Here is a 25,095-nt window from a genome sequence, read left to right as displayed (position 1 = left end):
TCCAGAGAAAATCTGTCTACGTATGTGTGTGTGTGTGTGTGTGTGTGTGTGTGTGAGAAGTGGGTGAGCGAGGGAGGGTGGGAGAGGATGATGGGAGGCATGTGAAAAAGACCTGCGTCAGAGTGAGTCATCAGCCGGTTTCACAATGTGTTGATGTGACGCTGATGCAAATGGCCTGGCCAGGGATTCATCTCAGTACAACAACAACAACAAAGAAAGAAATAAAGAAAGAAAGACAGAAAGAAAGAAGGTAACAAACTGAAGACAGAGAGGCTCCTTTACAGGAAGCTGAACTGTCCTTTGAGTGTTTCAGGCCAGTACTGCCTGGGTCTCTTCTTACCGGTCTTTGCTTGGGAAGGATTACCAAGCACTTTTGCTCTTTATGCAGCCTGCTTTGCATTCACACACACACACACACACACTGATGCTGGGAAACGCCGAGGGTTTCCCTGCCTTGCTCAAAGACACTTTCAAAGTAATTGCTGGAGGGTGAGTGTTCCCAAACAGCTCAGATTTTCCAGCAAGAAACTCCCCCGGCTCCTCCCTGTAGTGGGAAGCTAATATATAATCTACCAAAACATTGTTATCACTACATTATAGTGTCACAACGACCATAACCTATTATCACCACATTTTGTCACTGAACTTGATGTTCAGACTTGAGCTGCTAAAGCTCTGTCTGGTGTGTGTGCTAGCACGGCAAGGAGTGTACAACGAGCAGCTGTAAATAACAATATTTGTCTGAAAGCTCATTTGGGACCTTGAGAACAGTAGTTTGACAAGAAATAAAACATTTTAATCCTGAGTCAGATTTGTTCTTTCTTTTTTTTAAATACAAATCATCATTATTAGTACATCTATAATGAATTACATTAACTGTGTGGCCCTTTCCTTCACATCTCCTGCGAAAACTGACTAGCCAAGTTGGGATAATTGTGGCTAAACGTCAGCCGTGTTGTGACACTTTTGTGTGGATTTAAATTCACTTGAAATTAGCTCCAGTTATGAGTCAGTGTCAGCAGTATTAGCAGAATTGGACCAGAGTACAAATTTATTATGAGGCCGGCTACCACACTTGCTGTTAGTTGATTAGTGACTTGGCTTTTTTCATCTACATGTGCCTTAAAATTGTGACTTTGGCTGCTGAACTTCCTAAACAAAATTCCAGTGGACTGAAGAATGATGACCCAGACCCCTGCGGTGGTTAACGTCACAGAAGGCTTACTTAGAAAAATAGCAATACCAAATCTCACTCCAAACTAAACTGAAAAGTTGGCAGCCCTGGTTATATTAAATAATAATACAATAATCTAAGTTAATGTTAAATTGATTACTTTTTCGCGCCCTTACATGTTGAACCACCAAATCATTGCTCCATTCAGTAAATGATGCCTGAACAAGATGTTTTAGAGCAGGAATGTCAAAGATAAATTTGAAGTAATTTTGATCTCTATCGCTGATTCACCAGCGAGTACCAACAAGTTTATTTTTACACTGTAAAATGTCCTACTCAGTACATTTCTCTAGTAATCAAATATAACGTCATGTTTTATGTTAAAAATGTTTACTGGGAAATAGATGTTCTAAAAACACTCATTACCATACATAAGTATCAAAACCAAGGTTTAGACTGGATTTAGACGACATTGATCACAGAACGCACTTCACAATAGAGTTCAAAAAAATAAAGTTTAATGTTTATGTGCTGTATAACAAATAAAATATATTAGTGTTTAAAAAACAGGTGCATAACTAGGTGAAGCCTAATCTATCACTTTACCATAAACAGTGAGGAGAACAGTGATCAGTGAGACGGCAGGTCAGACATGCGCTATTCTCTGAAACATCGTACGACAGTCACACTAACTAGGCCAGTGTTTGAGCCAATCAGGCTGGAAACAAAAGATGTTTTGTCCCCGAGCCACGATGGCTTTATCTCCCAGAATTCACTAGCAAGCTAGATTTTTTACAACAGATCATGACTCCAAATTCCCACTAGTTTTTTTGCCATAGTGGCTGCGATTTCATGAAAAGAACACAATGTCTTTAAATACAAATACAGTGCCCTGAGCACTAAAAGTGAGACAACACAAACATTTCCCAAGTTGTAGGTGAATTCCCACCCTGAAGTTCGTGACAGACATACAGTTACTGAGCACATAACAAATGACATATCCATATAGTATGCAAATAGACTTATTACTTACATAAATATTGCATTGGTCTGTCATTACGCTGAGTGAGACTAAACTATCTGCAGGAAGTAAGGGGGAAAGGAGAGTTAGACCAAATTGTCTGGACATTATTATCCAAACAGACGTATTTACACAGTGTGGCGAATACATAAAAACACAGTGAACACTTATTTGTTATGTATTTACCTCTAAACAGCAAAAAACACATCTTTGAAATATGCACTGATGGCCATCACAGGTGGATTAAACACTGTTAAGAGCTAAGGCTAATCAACATTATCATCAGGTAAAGCATGTTTTTATACACCATACACTTTCACACTGTTGTATTTTTTCCTCAGTGACACTTGAGTTTTCTTCTTTTGTTTTTGCTCTACATACATAAACACTGTATAGACACCAAAAATCTACAGCAAAGTTACACTTGACAAAGGAGAACCCTGGTTGAGAGATTAGGCTAGCACTATTTGTTATCACGGTACTATTTACAGACCCCAGGCTGCTGCTCCGCGATGAACAGCAATAAACAGGAATTTTGCTTTTTGCCACGGTTGTTGAAAAACCACATGCCTGCAATCTTATATATACAAACATATATATATATAAATATATATATATATATAATATTTTATTCTTTAAGGAATACAGAGGCTTTATTCCTAAAATACTCCCTGTTTGCAGATGTGTGGTTTCGGATCAACAGCAGTGTTTTGCTAAATTACAAAGTGAAATGAGCTCAATTAGCTCGGCCTCCGGCATGCCAGCCCAGCCATCCTGCCAAGACGAATGACAGTGGTCCCCTGCTGTTATTCCACAACAGCTCCCATACATGCTCTTCTTAAATTACCTCCCATAAATATACACAAGACAAGAGCAAGGACGGAAGGATTAATTCAATCCTCTTCTGTTTTCCCATTTGAAGTAAACTACAAAAAAAATGAACCTGCTACAGGGGCTGAATCCTAACTCTATCTCCCTACAGTACTTTTACACCTTTGTTTTGAGTTACAGTACAAATGCAGACACCTAAGTTAGATTTGGGAGAACGATAGAGGCTCAGAAGATGTGGGGAAGCAGCCAGGGAAAAGACAATAAGCCACCAGCCAAATGCTGCTAAATTTTTGGCTGTTGTTGCTAAGTTTTCTTATAATAGTCAAGAATTCCAGTTGCCTTGTAAACACAACATGGATTTTGAATTTTTAGATACCAAATATCTCAAAATTAGGTAACACGTGTGTGTGTGTGTGTGTGTTGTCTGTAGCTGCTCTTAACTAATTGCTTTGTTGGGTTAATAAAGTTGTTGAACTCTATGTCTGCCATTATTATGTGTTAATGACTTTGATCTTGTTTCCACTCATTTATTTACTCATATATGCTTGTATTTATAGTTTATCAAAAGTTACATCTATAATGTGTTGATGCCTGGCAACATAAAGCATCAATAAGCACTTTGTGTCGACATATTATAAGACATTACAATTACATTTTAAATCATTACGAAAGCCTCAGTAATATTAGTATTAGGGTAATACTGATTTGTTGACCTTGCCTACAAGAGCTGCCCGTCCCAAAAAAATGGGGTTACACAGTGTTTCCATCCCGAACATAATTCACTTGGATTGCTTTCAAGCTAAAAGTAATGTTTGCCACGGTCATCTTAGTAATCATGCTAACAAATATTAAATTAGTACTATGTACAGCTGAGGCTGATGGGAATGCCATTAGTTTGGCAGGTATTTGGTCATAAACCAAAGTATTTGACAAATAAGTTTAAACTTTGTCAACTATTCTATAGTTTTGGAGATATTTCACCGCAAACCAAATATAATCACCAAAGTCATTAGGTTACATCATCTCGGAAACCACAAAGTATGCACCACTGTGTGTGCCATAAAATATAATCATATAAAGTGTGACTTGCAGGTGGTGCTCAATCAAAAGCCAGAGGATGACCAAAGTCTTTCGGATTTATCCTCCAAAGGGCATGAATGTCTGTACCAAAATTCATGCCAATCCATCCAATATTTATATAAATATTATTAGGTAGTGGCACTGTCATCCCTAGAGCAACACAGCTAAAAATCTGAAGGAGAAGCACTGGATACCTGAAATATAGTTAAGTTTCAAGGTACATGTGAGTGAAGGAGGCCTTAAAACACTGGCTATATGGTCGTCCTACAAACATGTTCCAACAGTTTGGAGTTGTGTTTTTATCTTATTTCATCTTTCTCTCTGTGAAGCACTTTGTACCTTGATTTGATAAGTGCTCTATAGGTAAAGTTTATTGTTATTATTATCTCTGAATCCACATTTGAGTTAAGACTCAGCCCCGGCATCATAGCCTGCAACCTGGCTGTCCAAAGAAAGCAACAAAAACACCACCCAGGCAGAGGTAAAGAGTGTACAAATGTCTGCAACAGAGCACTCTTAAATATTACATGGAAATCTAACGTGTACAATGAACCAAGAGACAAAGACCTGTAGAGCACTGACGCGCTTCTAGACATGCTCTGTAGGTGCTTTGGCAAATACCTTTTAAAAAAAACAAACCAAAAAGACAAAATCAAAGAAAAATAAATGCTATTCATGAGGCAACATTGGTTGTTAAGGCTCTACTGTGGCTGTGCTTGCTTAGTATCTATTGATGGGTAATAACTGCATACTGTCAAGTGTGAGTAGAATGAACTGAGGGCGGGTACAAGGGGTGGAGAGGCAGGAGGCACTATGTGGAGTCTTCCGGCTCTGACTTGATGGCCTTCTTCTCTGTGTTGCTGGACGCTCGCTGCGATGTCCCGTTTTCTGAAGATGAGGTCAAAGATAAAGAACGGTATCATCAGCAAAGAGGTTTATAATGCATCGTAAAGCCTTGTAGAAAGCAGTAACTGTACAACAAATTTAATGAGGATAATTCTCAGATGTAACGTAGCTTAAGTCTTAGGCCAAAGTGTCCTTGAGCAAGACATTCAACTCCCTACTTGCCCACTGTAAAACCTGGATAACAATTGCAGCTGGACTTCTACCATGACTAACCTGTTGCTGGTGTTTTGGTCTCGTCTGTGTTGTTGTTGCTGTTGTTGTTGTTGTGGTTGTGATGGCGCTTCAGTTCATTGGCTAGCTGCTTGCCCAATGGGAGGTCACCTTCCTGCATGTTCTGACTAACCACCCGCAAGTTGATTGGTCGTTCATCTGGAGGACAGACAGAAACAGAACTTCATAACTCGCCTCAGGCTCAGTGTAGTAATTTCTTTGTAAATGTTAAATGAAACATTCACTGATTCATCAGTCTGAAGTGAATCTAGTTGGATAAAAGCAAACATAAGCCCAGATGTTGTTCAAACACTGGCTTTGCTTTACATGTTCAATATTCCCGGTGGTAACAAAGCCTGTGTTTGTATGAGTTAAGCTGCCGATCCCTTGTGTTTGCCTTTTATTCCCTTAGAGAGCAAGGAAGTCAGAAAGAAAGAGAGGGAGGGGGTGTTTCTGTATTTTCTGCACCACTAGACTGCTGTATGCTTAACAGTGACATACATTCTTTATTTTACAGATGATTGAATCTGCATGCACACTGGTATCCCAGGTTTATGTTTGTGATTTATGTTGCTGTGGTTCAAACATTATGTAGGTTTCTGATCCTCAAATTCACAGCCGCTTTCTGCCTTTTCAGTATCAGCTGGGTTACTACCTCAGCGGTTGAGGATGAAGCCACTTTGGTTTCTGGCTTTTCACCAATAACGTTAGATGAGAGTGACAATAAGGGTTTATCCAGCACATTACGGACTTTTACTTTACTTTTACTTTCATTTCAGTATGTAGATTACATTGTCTATCATATTTTTAGTTTTCCAAACTAACTACTATGCAACTCGAGTTGATGGCGCACATGCATACACGGCAGATTTCACAAACCTGGATAAGATGTTTATATGCCACAGTATATGCCTGGATGCTTCAGCAGGGATATTTACAGTACATTTATCAGAATTGGGTTTCTGAAAACAGGACATGATGCTTTAATGTTCACATTTTCTCCTCACCATGATTTTAGGGCTTGGACTATTAGTATACTAAAATGACTGTTAAAATATCTCACAGCTCAAGTAGCATTTTAAATAGCATGATTTAAGTAACCATTAATCTAAAAGCCTAAATATTTTCAGTTCACTATCACATCTGACATAAAAAGCCCTACACATTTTGAAGCTGGAACAAGTGTATGTTTTCACTTGATAATTGACTATCAACAACCAATCATTTTTTAATTCTTGAATAATTAACTCAAATTTTGCAGCTCTACACAGTTGCCTCAGCAAGACCTGTTGAAATTTGTATTGAGTGTACATGTACTGTATGTGTAACTTGCGCTTGCAAAATCTTTGCACTCGCATCATTTGTTACTGTAATAGAACTACACTTATGTCAACAACCAGTAAAGAAGCCAAGATGTTAACAAATAAAAAGTGACAGACATACTCTGTTCTTCCATTTCTCCCGTTGAACAAAAGTTACTGCAATGTTACATGGGCGTTGTAAGCAAAAAAAATCCTCATTGCTTATATTTTATTTTAAAGCTGCTAAGTTCAATGTTTTGCTCTAAACTGCATTTCGTTGTATTTTGTGTACAATGACAATATAGTCTTTATCATGAATCCTCAAATCTGGTGTGCATTAAACACTTGACTTCCTGCATTCTGGTGAATTTTTGTGCACCAATTTCTGTCTGTGTTTCTCCTGTAGATCAACATTCTCATGTAATATCATCCCTGCTGAGCCAAAACACAAAAACAATAATTTTGTCCAGTCCATATTTGAATCAGATTTAGCACTGGTACCACAACTAGCTTCTCTAATTGACCAGGATTCAAACAGCTGTTAACACTGGTTGATTAATGGTAACATGCTGTAGCTAGCTTAGCAAAAACGTCAGATAACTCTGTTATCAGTGTCATAAACAACACAGTGTAAGTGTAACTGTAATTCAGTGCAGCAACAAAGACTGCATGATGCCTTTAAAAGCATCAGGTGAACAAATGATGAAAATTCACTTAAAAATCTTTTTTAGTGACAGTATGTGAGCACAAAGACACACCTGAGCAGGTATGCTAAAATGCTTTATTTACCTGGCAGTGTCGCGGCAGTGCAGCAGGCACAAGCAGTGAAAACAACGAATGGAGTTTAACTTATATGGACTCTAAATGAGCCGAGTGGAACGGATTTGAAGAAGCAGCAGCGTCTTTGGTCTGAAACAGTAATACAATGATACCGACACCCCTGTACTGTTAGCTTTTAGACACAACAACGGTGCATGGGGGGAATTCACTTAGGCCAGACTGAGTTCTTCTGTAGGCTATGACTTAAATGCTCCCCAGCTGCTCATGTAAATGTGTAATAAAATGATACCATGTCTAATTCCTCTCTCCATGAAACAGAATTCTATAAATAGAATGTAATTTAATTACACTAATTACTGTTACTGCACTGTGGATTGGTTCAATCAGAGTGTGATTTTGCTCTGTAGTTTGGCTTGCATTCAAGCATACATATGTAAGCAGTAGATAAGGATCCTATTTAGAGTGGCTATTTAAAGTGGCTAGCATTAGGGACATTATAACATTTAGTTTTCACTGACAACAACATTCTATGGGGACTGATATTGTTTTGAAATAGGCTACTAGAGATAGGCAATATTAATGGCGTTCACAACTAAAATGTCCCCTTTCCTTTACCTCGAGTAAATGTAGTTCAGCAAGTAACAGTCACTAACAATAACCAGAAGGATTATTTTAAGCTAATAAATACAAATTATACTTTATTTCTATAGTATTTATCGCTATTCTTGCTCCTCTTTGTTGAGTTGCCTACATGTCTGCACTGTAAAAAAAAAAAAAATCTAAATCTAATAATTATTTTTGTAATTATTATTTGGGGGGGCTTAGGACCAAGTTAGGGTGGCTTTAGCCCCCCATAAATAGGCATAACAATGTCTATGCAGAGAGGAAAGAAAAGGAAACTGTGGTGTAGGAGAGAGGTTAAGACAAGCAGTCGAAGAGAAGGAGAAGAAATGACAAATGACAGAGAGGGGAAAAAAGAAAAGGGACAGGAGGAAGAAAAGGAAGGAAAGCAGAGAATAAGAGGGGGAGGAGAGAGAGAGGTAGACATACAGAGAGAGAGAGAGAGAGACGCCCCCCTCCAGGCAACTGGCTGGAGGTAAACAGGCGTGGGCGTGATAATTACAGGTGCATTGTGGGATTTGTGGGAACAGCGATATAATGAGCTGTCGGGAGTGGGTGAGGGAGGAAAGGGATGAAAATGAGATGAGGCCCTGAGGAGAAGTAAGATCCTGAATAATGATGCGCCTTTTTGTCTCTCTTCTTCCTCCCTCTGTGTTTGAGAAGTCGGAGATGAAAAAATAGAAAAGAAGTGACAGCTGCCACGGCGGGGTGTGGAAAATCAGCACCTATAGGTGTTGTTTCCATCCACACAGCCACGTGCACATCCTGTAGCATTACAGGCTCCAGTTCAGTCAGTTTGTTTCCTATTGAGCAAAAAATTTGGCTGAAGACTGCAAACCCAAGTTGGGTGTTTTCTCCTGATTGGCCAATAGGGGCGACAGTGAGCCAATTACAACCCGGTAAACCAGCATTTGGCAAACAAAAAAGAACCTAAATACAAACTAAACCAAGCTAAGCAAAGATAAGATTTATGCTTTATTGGAAGAGTTTTCAGCTATTTTTTAACATTTTTGTGTTGCAGTTTTTCTTCCAGAGTTGCATCAGATAGACGGGAACAGTGATAAAAACCAATAATAACCTAAAACGGACATGGTTTCAGTCACATTCTCTTCTTCTTTCGTTCTAGTTTGGTAAATGTTTCTCAGGTAAACTCCGCACCTTGTCCTAAACAGTGTTAGATGGTCCTCACAGTCCTGGATGTTTTTCGGAAGGAATTTAACATTTTCAGTCACTTATGCATTCAAAGGGAAAAAGTAAAAAAAAACCAACAAACGGATGGAATTTAATTTTCTTTACAACTTATAAGAAAAATAATTTTACTTTACTGAAAGATGGCACAGGACTTTATTCTTGCTGACTCCAGTGTTCAACAGCAGCAAGCTCAGCGCTGCCACTTATGGTGGCCTGACTTCCCTTCAAATGATTGTAAATGTACTATTAATTTATTACTCGTTTTGTCTGTTACAAGTCAGAAAGGTCCCCAAAGCCCAAGGTGACACCCTCGAATTGCTTGTCTTGTCAGGATAACAGTACAATATATTATAAAATTTAATTTACATTATGTAAAACTGAGAAAAGCAGCAAATCCTCACATTTTAAGGACCTAGAACCAGAGGCGGATGTGCTGCTACGCTGTATGGCTGATGTGTGGCAATCCGAGCAATGTGGGTTTGTTTTTGTGTGACGACGTTTGAAACAAAATTGCCCCTCCCACGCTGACATTTTGACTTCCATCAGAACATCCAGAAACAGGCTGCACTGAAGTCGCAAACTTTATTTTTGATTGTAAAATGTCTGTTTTTTTCAACTGGCATTTGAACTCCTCTCCACCGTCCGCTCATGCCCTACCTTGGTTGTCTCTGCTGGCGTCGGCGGCGGAGGCTCCGTTGGTGTTCTGGGCGTCGTTGAGGTACTTTAACGCGGCAGGGGGGATCCTCCAGTCCAGAGCCTGGAGTCGCTCCTGGACAGCGGCGTCCTGCAGGATCTCCATCTGCCGGGCCAGCAGACGCTCCAGCTGCATCTAATGGACACAAACAACTGATAAGTTTTTCTGTTTTAAAGACCAAATAGAAGTTATCTCTATATTGATGATACATGTGATTCCAGTGAATATACACCGCTGAACTGATTAATGAAGAATTACCATAGATGTATTGGCTGAACAGGTACAAATGTACTTGATTACTATGTAAAGATGTAGTGTGGTGATGTGGTGCTTTTGTTTTCTCCTGGCATTTTCCTATGAGCTGTAGGTGAAACTCACTCAAAGATGATGATTAGCTATGCGATAAGCTGTTTGCATTCACGTGATTACAATGAGGTTCGAAAATTCAGAGTGAGGCAGTGAGTGAAAGGCAGAGTGGACGAGGTGAAGGAAAGTCCGTATTCTGCGTGTTATTGTTTACTGACTGTGTCGCCAGCTGGGAGGCATAAAAAAGATCCAGTACTTATGAAAACAGCTAAAGGAAGGATTCTTTAAATTTTGGTCATCAAAGCATCCTAGTTCGGCTACAGACCTCTGAGTCAACGACCACATACCTGATTCTTTCAGCAACTCACAGAGTGACAGCAATGAGGTGAAAAGAAAATTTAGTCTGATTATCAGGCCAAAAGCAGGCACAGTAAATGTTTTACTACGTCCTGCTTATTAAGCCAGAAAGGGAAGTTTGGGCGTTTATTTCAGCATATTTCTTTCACAGGTGGTCTTCTAGCAAAGCATAGGAAAATGAATACAGTAATGTGGTCGCCCATCTTGAGATTGTCCGTCTGTGTACGTTGATAAATTCATATTATTCCACGTTTGTGACAACTGACACTGCTTCCTGGTGGACACAATCCTTACAAGAGGGAAAGAAACACACAAACAAAATGTGTCCGAAAGACACCTGCTCACATTCGCTTCCATGCAGCCTGGAGAAGCATAATCCCAGTTTCAGGCAGTCGCTGAGCATTAACATGAGGAGGACGAATGAAGTAAAGGCTGACAGCAGTTGACACCTTAGTTTCATAGAAACAGCAGCGATATTTTGTTATTGTCAGTCTGCACGTCACTGTCAGCTCAGATTATTACGGGGACGTGCTTTACATCCTCACACAGCGGTTCAGAGGGCCTGCAGTGTGAATGCAGCCATGAAATCTCTTCCTCTTCTTCTTCTGAATGCGATTTCTGAAAAATCACATCAACATGACAACTGTGCAGCCGCAGCCGCACAAACGCACACCAGATAAACCAGCGTGTACACACACACACACACACACACAAGTGTGCTTGAGACGACACACATGTTGACGTGGAGGAGCATGTGTTTTCCACAAACACACACACACACACACTTCACATGAACATGTTTCCTGCGTAATGAGTTATCATAAAGCCCTCCTCCTACACTCAGGCGCTAATTAGGAACAAGCCACAGCAGCAGAGGCTTTGGAAACCAATAAAGAACATTACTGAGATCAAACTGGATCCTGCTGCAGCAAACAGCTGCTGACATGGAAATCTGTCGCCGAATCTGTTGGCGAGGATCCTTCCCACCCGACAGCTGAAGTACATTTGTTTGAGCATTAGAGAGATGCTCTGATTTTCATATTAATAAGAGTGTTTGAAAGCTCTGGACAAAGCTAGTAAGTGGCCCTTTATTAAATATGTCCACCACTAACAGTATAACATTGCCTTTTTTTTTTACCACAAGAAAGTTAAGTTTTCAGCAGAATATCTTAAAAACGTTACACATTTCAATGGAATTTGGTGGAAAGTTAGTTAAGCTAGTTGGTTTATTTGCACTGCAGGAAACAGCATTTAGAATTTTTTTTATATTTTCTTAAGAACTTTTATTATTGTAAAGAAAGAAATCCAATGAAAGAAACCAACAACTTCCAGACTTCCTGTTGTGGCTCTCAGCTGTAAGCCCATTGGTTCCTACTGAAAATCTTTATAAACGCCTCACCACCATATTGTTTAATTTTTCCAACAGCTTCTACCATGGATTTTATTGTATTTGCCCGCCTACCTGCAGATTCCGTCCGACGGTTTCTTCTCCTTTCGACTTGGCGCAGGCCAGCTGCTCCCTCAGCATCTCCTGCCTCATGTGGATCGCCTGCAGCGCCTCCTGGATGTCGAAGAAGTTCTCCTGAAAGAGTCAAGAAGACAGAAAAATATAAATTCCTCAGCATTGTATACCATTTTAAGGGGAATTTTATGTCTTTTGCCCTATTTAAAAAGGGAGTAGCAGATTATGGGTCAGATTATATTGGCATTTAGAGACATGTCCTCCTTTCAGTCTCTGAATTAAATGACATGAGGAGGAGTTTACTTCCTACAATTACACAAAATTTACATATTTTTTAAAGCTTGTTCTGATAAATGACACACCAAAAAATTCCAGTGTAAAGAAAGGCATTTAAATATAACGTAACACTGAAAGAAAAGAAAAGGATAAAACTATAATCCGGTGTTTGGTTTTATTATTATTATTTGATATATTATAATAAATGTTATAATTAATGTTGACTACAGATATTATGTGATTCTAAATGTCTTTTTCTTGTTTTTGAAAACACTTTTTTAATTTTTTTTATATTTTTTCCTTAGCTTGATGCAAAATTTTTCTTTTTTATTATTAAGGTGCCTTATTTAAATCTATTTTTACTCTATTATTACTTTTATATATTAATTTATGCATATATTTATGTGCCTATATGATAATTTAAATAATCTGAATCATTCTCCTTTTGTATCTGTTTGATGGTAATACTCTCAATGCTATTATTTTGCATTTTCTTTGAAAATAAAACTAAGTAGAATTTTTGGGAGTTTTTCTGTTTCTGCAGAACGACGGCCTGAAACTAAATTTGGCAGGAATTCCCCCCTTCGGGAGCTCAGAGCTAGTTTTTATGAGCAGGTGTCTGTTCATCTGCAGCTCTTATTGTTGGTTGAAATCCCTGCAGAGTTCGCAGCCACCACATGTTTTCGATCACCGGCTTACGAAGTCAGAGGAGCCATTCAGAGCTCAAAGAAAACTCTCAGCCAAGTGTGTCAGGAGACGAACACTGAGAGATGTCTTTGTACTCGGTTCAAGGCTGTAGCTGCAGTGTCCACACTGTTTCTGATGACTGCACACAGAGTAGCACCAGCTGCCAAGCTTGTGTCTTTATATTTCAAATATGAAATTTAACAAATGAGTGAGCTTCAGCAACCAAAATTAAAGAGTCACATGTCACAAAACTTGTAAGTAATTGTCCATCAAAAGTAAAATAAACTCATATTTAGTGACGATAATCTTTCCCATTTACTGTTTTAAACGCTCATTATTATTATCTGGAGGCTCTTTCACATGGGAAGTATTGTGTTTTTACTTTTCGGGTTTATATAGATTTTTGCTTGGTCTAAAAAATGTACCTTAAAAAAGTTTCCAAAATGTCGAAGTGTTGCAATTAATTTTAATAAGGGTTGTTTCCAAGTTCACTGAAAAGTATTTGCAAACTGGAGGCTTCAAGTTTCCACTTCACACTTAGTAAGTAAGTCGCATACTGGACCACGATTGGCTCAAGGCTACAAACTCATCAGTCAAACTAAGATTTAAGATTAAACGCAATTAAACCTTTTCCTTTTAGCAATTCAAACTCTGCAGAGACAGCATTCAGCAAAGTGAAGCTCAAACATACAAGTCAAGGCATTTCTTTGAACAATGATCAAAATAGCTGCAAATTAATTTTCTGTTGTGTTAGTGCAGAAACACAACTTGGCACAAACAACGCAAAACATGATGTTAGCCAGAACTGAGAAAGAAATTCTGATGCATAACCAGTAACACTCCCACTGCGCAGCTTTAATCTAAACACAGTTTCACTGCTGACCTTACCTCTGTTTTAATCCTTTTAGGGGACGGCTCGTCTCGGTCTCCACAGCGAGACCTGCAGAGAAGCATCAGGAAATACAGTTCAGGACATCAGAACTCAACCTCTAAAGGATAAGCAGGTGTAGCTAACAGATGGATGGATTCGTTGTGGCAGGGGAGCCATGAGGCAGCAGACTCAGTTTGAGCTCTTACTTGCTGGTGCGGTAGGTGTATTTGTAGGTGACCTCTCTGGAAATCTGGCGGGCGAGTCCGAACAGCTCATCTCGGCGTGTCAGCAGAGCCATGTCCCTCATACAAAGCTGAGCCGCCGCCTCGTTCACCGTCAGCTACACGTCACACACAGTGAGTCAGTTTAGTTTGGGAGAAAAACACAGAAACATACATCTCAGGGATCCCTGAGGACAAAGTAATCTATCGAGCAAGTAATTGAAAGCAGTGCAGTGATTTTTATTTTGTGGACAACCTCATGCAGCGTCAGGTGTTTGCCATCTCTCCTCTTGGAGTCAAAGCGTCCATAGATGGCGCTGTATTTCCGAATCTCCTCTTCCCTCCGCGGGTCATCGTCACTCATTTCAAAGATGTGTCCGATCATCTTTGCCAGTTTCTTGTTGTTCTTCAGCTGCTCTTTGACCTCAGCCAGGTCTGTTTTAGGAAGTCCCGGTGCCATCCTGTCCACACACTCCAGGACTGACTGGACAGCCGCAGCGTCCAGAGCCTCCAGTGCGTCTCTCGGCGAGGACGGGGAGCCGAGGTCTGACGGCGACAGACTGTGCTCGCTGTCGTTGCTGTGGCCTGACCAGAATCGAGCCTCGCTGCTGCCCTGCAGGGGCGACCCCGCTGACACCTTGTCTCGTGCCACATCTAGCTTCCCTGGGTCGGAGCAGGCGGCGGCGACGGCTTTGGGCATCTTGACGCTGGCGGTGTTGGCTCGGTCCTGCGCGCTGAGCAGCGTGGGCGAGCCCTCGGGCAGCTTGTAGACGGGGATGCTGCAGACGGGAAGCGAAGTGAGCGGCTGGTTGAAGATGGCCGGGTTGGTGACCCAGTCGCGCAGCGCCTTCTGCAGGCGGCGCACGTGCAGCGGCTTGCTGGCCATGCCGACGAGGGCCATGATCTCCAGGAACTCCTCCTCCCCGGCCTCGCACAGCTGCTGCACGTCGTCGCCGCCCTGCTGGATGAAGGCCTCGTAGTAGTAGAGCAGGTTCGCTCGCTGCAGGATCCGGTAGAGCTGCAGCTCACCCAGGGTTCTCGGCAACACCGCCGCCATACCTGAGGGAGGACGCACAAAAGGTTAACAAGACGTTAGGGTCACAGAAAATGTCCACCTACCAGCACTTCTAAAGATTACTAATTAACTTGTCTTATTTTGTTTGTTCAATCAGAAAAGTACAATTGACAAGTTGCAGTTTTATGGGAGGTTATGAGCCGGACTAGATGGATTTTGCCAGGCTACCTGTTTCCCCCTGTTCCCAGTCTCTATGCTAAGCTAAGCTAACCGACTGCAGCTTCATATTTAACAGACAGACATAAGAGTGTTGATCTTCTCATCTAACTCTGTGGCCAGAAAGCAAACAAGCATATTTCCAAAACTGTTCCTTTAAAGCTGAATAACTCGTCCGGTCCTTCAAAACATTTCCAATGTGGAAGTGTCAGATAAGTCATTTGCTGACTGCAGGACCTGAAATCCCCCTGCTGAGCACCAAATGGCGAGAAAAACCAAGTTGCCCTTTAAGGATAAGTCAGACAGACCATCCACGATGATCTACGATGCTCTTGTCGAGGAAGCAGCATCTGAGCTCAGTTCTTTCTGCCCGGATGGTTAATCAGCTGCCAGCAAATCAAAAAGACTAAACAAAGTTCTTGACCTTGACAAATAAAAGTCTTAACTCAAGTCTGTCGCTTAAGTTTCTCAGCAAACTCCTGCCTCTGAAAGAGACAGACATTTCAGTGTAAAGCTAAAAAACAAAATCTAGTAAATTCACCTGGAGTTCTTCCTCTCTGTCTCTATTGGATGTTTCATGTTACATCTGATTCTGCACCAGAATTGCCAAAATAAACTGACATGGAGACACGTTACTATGAAAACATACGCGGCTTATATTTGGACTGTAAACATTATTCTTGGCAGGTGTATGATTACAGTTTATCAGGCCTCAGCAGGTGTGGGAAAAGGTTAAATATTCCATCAAGAATGCCACGAGTGCCTTTCATTTTTGGAATGAATGGCACAGGTAGGATTCGAAAGATATCCGCTTTAAACCTGTTTAGTAATCTACATCTTTTCAGGTGTCTGAAGTTGAAAGTGTTCGCGTTTCATGTGCGGGATAAAGACACAAAACGAGGCTCTGTAGGTGCATGGGCTAAACTACAAAGCTGCCTTTCACAAGGCTAATTCTGTATTTCTTATACTAGTAACGAGCAGAGATATCTCTTGCAGTAGCTTAATGCTTGAATGCACATACAAGTAAAATGCTGAAAACATGGCATATCTGCTGTTACTATTTTAGCTCTAAGTGTGTATCTGCAGGCAGATTCCACATTTGCAGAACCCTGTGAATAAACATTTTCTGGATGTTTTGGCTGTTTCCTGTCCTGTCAGCTCCTATTTATGTTCGAAAGAGATGCCGTCCTTCAATCTTAACCCTTATAAAGCAAAGACACACTCAGATCTGCGACGAATACGTGTCACTTGCCACCCAAAAAAATTGAAAAGGCTCAAGTGGAGGTCTGAAAGAGGCTGGGTTTTTTACTCTTCCTATGTGCATGTGAGGCCCTGCGGAGGCCGAGCTAACAGAGGAGTGGCAGTCAGCAGGCCCGGGTTGCTGGGAGGACCACATGCCTCTCTCCACCCCTGCAGGATGTGTAGGTGGTGGGCTTGCCTCACCCAGAATAGGCCCGGAGAGCCTCAGCCCAGGGAGCCAGGCAGGCCTCAATATGACAGACAAAACGCTGCCTGAGAAAAGACTAAACTGTCACCTAAATGTAAAATTTTATTTCAACTAGAAGCACAAACACAAATTCTGTCAGTACTACTGCTGTTGCTAATGGAGCTTTTGCTCAATCCATATCTCTACAAATCAGACGAGCAACTAAAGGGTGCAACAGGTTATCGTGACGTGTCATTTAGTAAAGCTCTCAGTCCACATGGAGTTAATGACGACACTCACACTTCCAAACTAGCTTCTGTAACTCCGTGCAATCTCTCATCTGTCTTTCTAAAAGAAAAAAAAAAAAAAGAAATTTGTACCCGGTTTAATATCTACTGCAGCACTTTTTATAAGAGTTTAAACAACTTCATTTGTTAGCATTCAAAAAACGCTCCCCAAATAGGGTTTTCCAGCCGTTTTTACGTCTTTGTAAGTTACACACAAACTTCCACTGTCTTTCTAAAAGTCATCTTTCCAACTTTGTTAACTCTGCTCCCTTATAAAGAACCTCTACGCCGTTTGGCTCCCTCCACAAATGGTGTTTGTTGAATGCCGCTAAAAGTAGGAATACAGAAATACGATACTACATCAGGAAATAAATGAGCAGCTGAATAATAACAGTGTCACTTAGCAAACCTGAAGACACATCTGGAATAGAGTAGAGATGGCATCCTACTTAACTTTTTCTCTTTTTTTTAGCTATTGCTGTGATGAATCCACGTCGATTTGCTTCTTTGTGCTACAAACTGTTCAGTGTGGTTCTGCAGAAATCACTCAAATAAACCAAACATGCACTCAAAAACGGAAAATTATGCTTTTTCTGAAATCGGAGCCTTAAAAAAGAGTTTTTGGAGGATATGTGTGGGGCTAAAGGTATTTGAAACACTAAAGCCGCAACATCGCATATTTGTTCTCTTAAAATCAGATCCAAATCACAAAGATGAATTTTTTCCATCTACAGTGCACCACCACGACCTGACTACATCAACACAAGCGTGGCATTTTAATACACAACACACCAGAGTGAGGGCTGTAAAAGAAATTCGAGACACAGCAGCATCACTGTGGGAAAATAATGTCATGCAAGGGAGGAAGTTCATCATGTGTATCATGATGCGACAACCTGTCTCAAGCAAAAACAAGTGGAAAACATGACCACTCAACTTATCTCAACATAAAGGTCATTTATTAAAGCTGCTGAAAACATATTTTGAACTCAAATTATGTGACAAAAGTTGAAATAGGACATGATAAGAAAACAAATCGATAAGCAGATTCAGGTTTGGTAAATCAGTTTCTAAACACAACTCACAACAGTTAATATCATGTGAAAAGAGACCACGTAACCTAATGTGAATGAAGGGCTTTGGTTTATTTGTGACTCAAAAATTCCCAATTTAAGTCACAGAAAAAGTAAAACAATATTCCACACATGTAGTAATGCTTCTCATAACTTATCTTGGGAACTTACGCTTATTTTTATCCAACATGTAAACAGCCATCATTCAGTTTGTAGCTGCAATAAACTCCGTTGTGCCGCCCTAACTTCTCCATTTATAACACAGTCTAGACAACTTTTATTCTGCTTTCACTGCAAAAAAAAAAAGACACAGTTGATTTGGGGTTTCCAAACACCCCAAATTAGTCACATCACTTTAAAATTTAAAGTGTCTATACGCGATGTGACTAATTTGAGAGAAATCAATAGACGAATGTCCACCGACAGCTTTGACTCAGACCAATGACAAGAGAGATTTAAGATCAAATTCTGATAATGTGATTGCGGCTACAAACCAACCAATCAGAGTACGACGTGAAAAGATGCAGAATACAGACGACGAGAGGAAAATTGACACCGGACTTTAATGGATGCTACATACAGCGGCAGGAGAAGTATTCAGATCCTTTACTAAAGTGCTAATACCACCCTGTGAAAATACACACAAGTATTATCGGCAACTTTACTTTAAAGTATCAAAAGTACAACTCATATTGCTTAAAAAACGACCCCCTGGGTGTGTTTTACTGTTATATATTGGATTATTTTTACTAATGCTTTCATATGTGATAGCATTTTACTGCTGTATTTAGATGAGCTGAAGTACTACTACATACTGTTTGGTAGTTTAATATGTTTTGTGTATGAAACATATGCAACGTAGTTTACAAATCACTGTGGTGGAGTACAACGCCTCTTTGCCTCTGAGGTGTAGTTTTAATCCTTTTAAGGGACGGATTCAAAGTATTAAGTAACATAAAGTGTAAATACTCGAGTAAAGTGCAAGTACTCTCAATTAAAGTCCCAATTAGACGCCTGACAAATAAACGTAGGTCTCAATTAGAAGCCTGGTCTGGTTTTCATAGAAGTTTGTGGATGTTTAAAACCTCTTAAACCCACCGGGGCGCCCTCTTGAGCTGGTTCCTAGCTGCTTGGACCGTGCATACTAATATATATGTTGAAACTTTTGGACATGCTACACATCGTTAGATCGGAAACAAAGATCACGTATTATAATAAGGCTTTTATACCAGTTCTGAACAACCTCAGTGAATCTTCCCTAGAGGACTTTCATGGTGTCGCACATGAAAAGTTACAAACGAAGGGAAGGTAGCGTGAAGATTAAATAAAAGAAGAAAGCTCCTGCCCACTCTCACACCTCCACACGCTGAACTGCCCAATTGCCGCGTAAAGAGGGTGTGATTGTGCGTCTCCAAAGGTGTGAGAGGAGGAGGCTGTTTGTTTGTAACTGACGCCTTGAGATTTACCAGCCGTTTATCGCTTGAGCTAACACGCCTTAAAATTTATATTGCACAGTCTGACGCAGATTTCGAGCAAGATTTTGTTAGACGTGTTTCACAACCTGCAAGATCCCTGTTATTGAGTGTGTGAGCAATGATTTGGATAGTAGATTTATCGATTGGGAAATTTTTTAAGGCAAAAATGCAGAATATTCTCCTATTCTAAATTCTTAAAAATAAAGAATGGATGCATTTCTTTGACACTTTCTTCAAGTTTTGGTCTGTTTGTCAGATTAAACAATGAATATGTGACATTTGGGCTCTTGGAGAGTAAAACATGCATTTTTTTCATATTTTCTGGGAATTCATAGACAAAATAAATAAATTACATGTTAGCTGCAGCCCTGAATACAATAATAAAACCAACAGAGGATGTTTTCTGCCTCTGGTTTTTCACAATAAAGCTGCAGTGTGAATGCAGACTCCTGTGTGTGCAGCAGGTAAATTGTCCATCAGCTGCTGAGACAAACCTCTGTCTGGAGAATAAAATAATCCTGGCAGCTTTTTAAAAGCACCACGTTGTGTTTAGCACAAATAGAAACTCGATTAATTTACTTCACTGAGAAAATAGCTTCAGCAAAGCTTATTGTCAGTGTGTTAGTTCAACAGCCGTCTGCACAAACACCCTCAGACTCTCTAACAGCCTGCCATCTTACTCCAGTTTTAGCACAGCAGATGTGTGTGTGTGTGTGTGTGTGTGTGTGTGTGTGTGTGTGTGTGTGTGTGTGTGTGTGTGTGTGTGTGTGTGTGTGCGCGTGTGTGAGAGAGAGATGGGTGGCTGTGAATGGCAGGCTCTAATTGTAAAGTCCTGCTTTACAAAAGCGAGTTTAGCGAGTTCGCCTTTTCACCTGGAGAAGTGAGGCGTGTGCTGGCACAATGGCACACACACACGCAAGCGCACACACACACACAGGCTGATGTGTAGTTTTCCAGGTGAAGTGCCACGCAGCAGAACAGGGATTACCTCTGCTTTAACTTCACTGTGAATCAGCAGGAATTTGCCAATGTCTCAATGTAGAACAATTGTGTGGTAATCATCACTATGAACTGGAAACTATGTGGTCATACAGTGTGAGTGTGTGTGTGTGTGTCCTATTGTTATAAATGGCTCTACAGCAGCTGAAAACAGCACACATGAGCCAATCCCACTATATTAAATGATAATTCCTGTGACACCCCTTCAGTAAGTTGTCTAAGGTGACTTTACAATGACACTGCCCGCTATCACCGCGCTTGAGCTCCTAAATATGCACATAATGAACATTTATTATGCACAGAAGTGGATATAGTTGCACTTGTACTATTCACATGCAGTCTTACAGTCTGTGTATGGTGCACAGAAGTGAGTTCATAATCAGATTTTGGCGGTTTGAGCTATTTTTAACTCGCTATAACTTCCCTTAAAGGGTTTTTCATTTCTTATCGTATTTCTACAGCTGTCCAATAGATATGTGGTGTATGTGGTGCCAAGCTCTTCGATTTGATGTAGTAGGCCTGTTATCTTTCTATTATATTCCTATAATAACAACTGGAGGTTTTGTTGCGCTTCCCGCTTGCTATCTTTGCAAAAAATACGTTAAAGATAAAAGCAACAGCAGCAGGTAACATGCTAAAGTAAATCCATCCAATTGTGCCTACCTGGTGAGTTTCTGGCCCCGTTTGGTCCGCCCTGGTCCAGTTCTTCCTCTCCTCGTTTCCCCTTCGTCTTCACTGATTATCAGCACAAAGCCTGGGTGCTAATTTGTGCAACAACAACAACAACAACAACAACAAAAAGAAAGCCCGTAAAGAATGGATCCACCAGGACAGCGGGGCGCGTAAAATTTAAAATAAAATAAAATTATTTCCAGGACAAAAAGAAGCCAAAGAGCGTCTGCTTGTCTTTGCGTGCTCAAACCGAGCGATCCTCCTTCTCCTCTCTCTTCCTCTCTTTCTGGAAACTTTTTCTTTCTCCTGCAGTTGAGAGAAGAAAAAAAAAAGCGCAGAATATCAGTGAAGAGCCGCTGACCTTCGTGCGTCTTTCTGTGCGTCTTTTTCCTCCAAGTGTGTGTTATGTATGTATGTGTGTGAGTGAGTGAGTGTGAGTGTTTGAGTCCTCTCCCAGCGTCTCTCCACTCCCCTGCACTAGTCACAATACCGTCAAGCACTCACACCGACACTTCCGGCTGGCGTGACAAAATAAAAGCCCGATTACAAAAGTGAAAATTAAATGTATAATGTTAAGTGATGCCAAATGGTTTAGTTTGATGTTGTGACACGAACTTTAAGAGGAAAAAGACTGCAGAGATAATATAATTTATTTGATCGACACACTGTAGATATTTAATTTTTTTATTATATTACATGTTATAAATGTGACATCTGAATCTGCAAAGCCACCAGTAGCTGTCAGATAAATGCAGTGGAATACAAGTATACAGTTGCATTAAATGTAAAGTATATTACAAGGACCTAAATATACTAAGGAGTTGTACTGCAGTAAAAGTACTTGCCACCACTGAACAATATAGTTACTATATATGTGAAGCATTTTATGATCTGTGTTCAAAACTGCAGTTTGTTATTATTAGTAACATACATAACTGTACCCTGAACAGTATAATAAAATCCCAGATAACGTAATTTTAACTGTGTTGTTTGTAACATAGTTTTTGTTTTTTTAATCAGTCAGCCAATAAGTTGCTTTATTTGTCCACAGTGGTGGAAGAAGTACTCTTTACTAAAGTAAAAGTAGCAAAACCACAGTACAGAACTACTCTGTTTTCTGCAAGTCCTGCATTCAAACTCTTACTTAAAAGTAAAAGTGCAAAATGATTAGCATCAAAATACAATTCCCAGTACAACAGTACATTATGCAGATGATAAATGTTTACTTTTCGCTTTACTTTGACAACGATGGTGATTCAGACTTGACCTCGGGTGGCCCTAATGACCATGAGGTGGACACCAGGAGCACTAAGGAACCAACAGTATCCATCATCTTGACACAGACCCTACAAAGATCAACCAAGTCCAGTTGCTCTTGATTTTAACCTTCCTTGGATAACTATAACCGGGATGTGTGGGAACCTTCACAGGCGCTTTTATTTTGTCAGCTCTTCCTGTCTGGTCGTGCTCTAACTTGCGCGCAGCGTCATGCGGGCAGCAGAGTACAAAAAGTGGGATATTCCGCGCGGTTGCCACAGAGCCTCTCTCTCCTCTCTCTCTCCTCTCTCTCTCTCTCTCTCTTCGCCCACGCTGCTCCCTGCGTGACGCAAATCCGCGCGTGGGCGGACACACGGGGCGTGGGAGGCTTTCTGCACGGAATACCAAACACAGGCAGGTTCAACGCCCACAGGGAGACAGAGAGACACTGCAGTTTGCGCACTTCGTGTTCTCAAACTAAACTATTACTGTGGATTATTTTCATTAGTTCATCCTGAAGTGTAAATATTGTCAGAACCAATAGTCAATAGACATCAGAATCGATCACTGTGCAGTTGAGCCATCCTGTTCAAAGCTGTTGTTCGTAATGGGACAATGCAAACTGCTTGAAAATGTGTGTACAATTACTACAAATTCATGTAAAATGACAGCTTGAGGATGTATTTCCTCCATGTGCAATGTATGTACAATGTTTTAAGGTGACATATGTGCATGTATATTCTAACATATATACACTGTGTATCTGTAAAATGTCAATATGAGTAGATCTTTTGTCTATAAATTGTTTCTGTTCATAAAGTGCGTCTATAGGCCTATGTATATATATAAATTGTGTTTCTGTTAATAAATTGCTATATGTAGTATACATATTCTACACAGTGTGTACATGTATGTGTGTTTGTATATATATAAATTGCATTTATGTTTACATATTGTGTTCATGTGTACTATATATTCTATATTAGCAAATATTTTCTTTCTTTTAATCTTGTAAAATTACAGCATGAGAATATATGTTTATGTATGTGTCCCTCTAAAATGTTAAAACATTTTCTCTCTATAAACTGTTTTATGTACCATTTATAATAATAATATTATGTATCATAATATTATCAGTATTGATATAACTACTTCAGTTCCTATTACAACCAGAGAATAGTACTAGAACTAATACTAATACATACTATGTGTTACTTGCTCTATAAGTATATTATATATGTACAATGTGTACACATGTACATTTTCTTAATATAAAATGTGTGCATGAGCATGTTTTTACAAATCTAGGCTCCTGTTCGCCTGTAAAGTATTAGTAGAATGTTTTCTATCTATAAATCTTTTATAGATGTATGTATTTGTACATATATACTGCATGCCTGTAAAATTACAATATTCTATGTATAAATTGAGTCTATATGTGGGACTACACAGTTTATAAGTATTGTATATGTAGACTGTTTTTGCATCGTGTAAAACTTGTTGGTGGACATAATTTTTTATAAAAGGATGTGTAGACGAATAGCATATATTTATATTTATATTTTTAAGTGCCGTGAATTTTTAGAATATAAATGTGTTTGTATTTATATTTTCAAAATGTGCACCTTTGTTTATATAAAATTTTAGTATTTTGTCTAAATGACGGTGTTAGAACCTGAAAGTTTGTCATTGACCTTTGAGGTCACTGCAGCTCACAGTCTTCTTCAGTGATTGGTCGAGGAAGAAGACCATGAGATGGGGTTGAAAGCTACTTATACACATTACACTGGGTGTTAGACGCAGAGGAGGTCACGCCGATGGCTTTACATCTGCCGGTACTTTTTGCTGCTCTGTGGGTGAAAACAAAACAACATGCAAACTGTTTGAAAAGAAGTGGAAATACTCCAGCTGTGGTTTAGACTCGTGTTCAGGCTCCTTGTTTTAGTTAGATATGAATAGACTTTTTTTTTAAAAGTAAAGGTGACATGGCATATCCAAACATTTAGATTTTGCTGTCATCTCTGTCACGTCATTAACATAAAGCAGTACGTCATAGCTGACTGATATCTATACACGTGGTCAGGTGGTGAGTGTGTGAAGCTGAGTGACACACGAGTGCGTCAATGAAAAGGCCTGTATGCAAAACAGTCAACTCAGATTTCAGACTTTTACAATGAGCAGTGATGTGACGGGGTATGCAAATGGTTTCCAACGCAGGGAAGTGGGTAGCAGGAAGCCCTCTGTACTGTGTGTGTGTTTGTAACTGGTTTGTTTCTGGTTGATCTGCTAAAAGTGTTTCCCAAATCTGAATTTCAGAGCAGAGAGCTGATCTCTCTCTGGAAATAACTACAGTCACACGTTTATGACCAAGTGTTTATACTTATGTACACTTCTGCGGAATACTACATATTCACACAGTGGATGATACACTTTAACTTCTGCTACTACTGCTAGTAGTAGCCATAATATTATCAGTATTAATATAACTACTTCAGTTCCTATTACAACCAGAGAATAGTACTAGAACTAATACTATTACTGCTGCTGCTGCTACTACTATTACCATTAATAATACTAGGCATACTACTTCTGCTGTTGCTACTACATTACTACTACTGCTAGTACCCATGATACTATTTCTACTTCTGTTACTATTATGACAAGATAATAATACTAGAACTAATAC

At 39.9% G+C, this 25,095-nt stretch overlaps 1 protein-coding gene across 1 annotated transcript; it reads right to left on the bottom strand.

The window, feature by feature from the left end:
- Positions 1-1,670: 1,670 nt before the first annotated feature.
- Positions 1,671-21,601, bottom strand: LOC119900484 (NGFI-A-binding protein 1-like). Its single transcript, XM_038715489.1, has 8 exons — positions 21,144-21,601; positions 14,246-15,048; positions 13,975-14,108; positions 13,786-13,837; positions 11,935-12,054; positions 9,773-9,944; positions 5,226-5,381; positions 1,671-4,994 (listed from the first exon to the last, which is right to left on the bottom strand). Exons 2-8 carry the CDS (start codon positions 15,044-15,046, stop codon positions 4,918-4,920), a joined length of 1,512 nt encoding a protein of 503 aa, XP_038571417.1. The 5' UTR covers positions 15,047-15,048; positions 21,144-21,601; the 3' UTR covers positions 1,671-4,917.
- Positions 21,602-25,095: the final 3,494 nt, after the last annotated feature.

Source organism: Micropterus salmoides, unplaced genomic scaffold (genome assembly GCF_014851395.1).
Source record: "Micropterus salmoides isolate LMB-PRFRI ecotype aquatic unplaced genomic scaffold, ASM1485139v1 Ms_hic_scaffold_1, whole genome shotgun sequence".
In the NCBI taxonomy this organism is placed as follows: Eukaryota; Metazoa; Chordata; class Actinopteri; order Centrarchiformes; family Centrarchidae; genus Micropterus; species Micropterus salmoides.
Note: the sequence above shows the minus strand (reverse complement) of the source record. Positions and strands in the feature narration are given on the sequence as shown.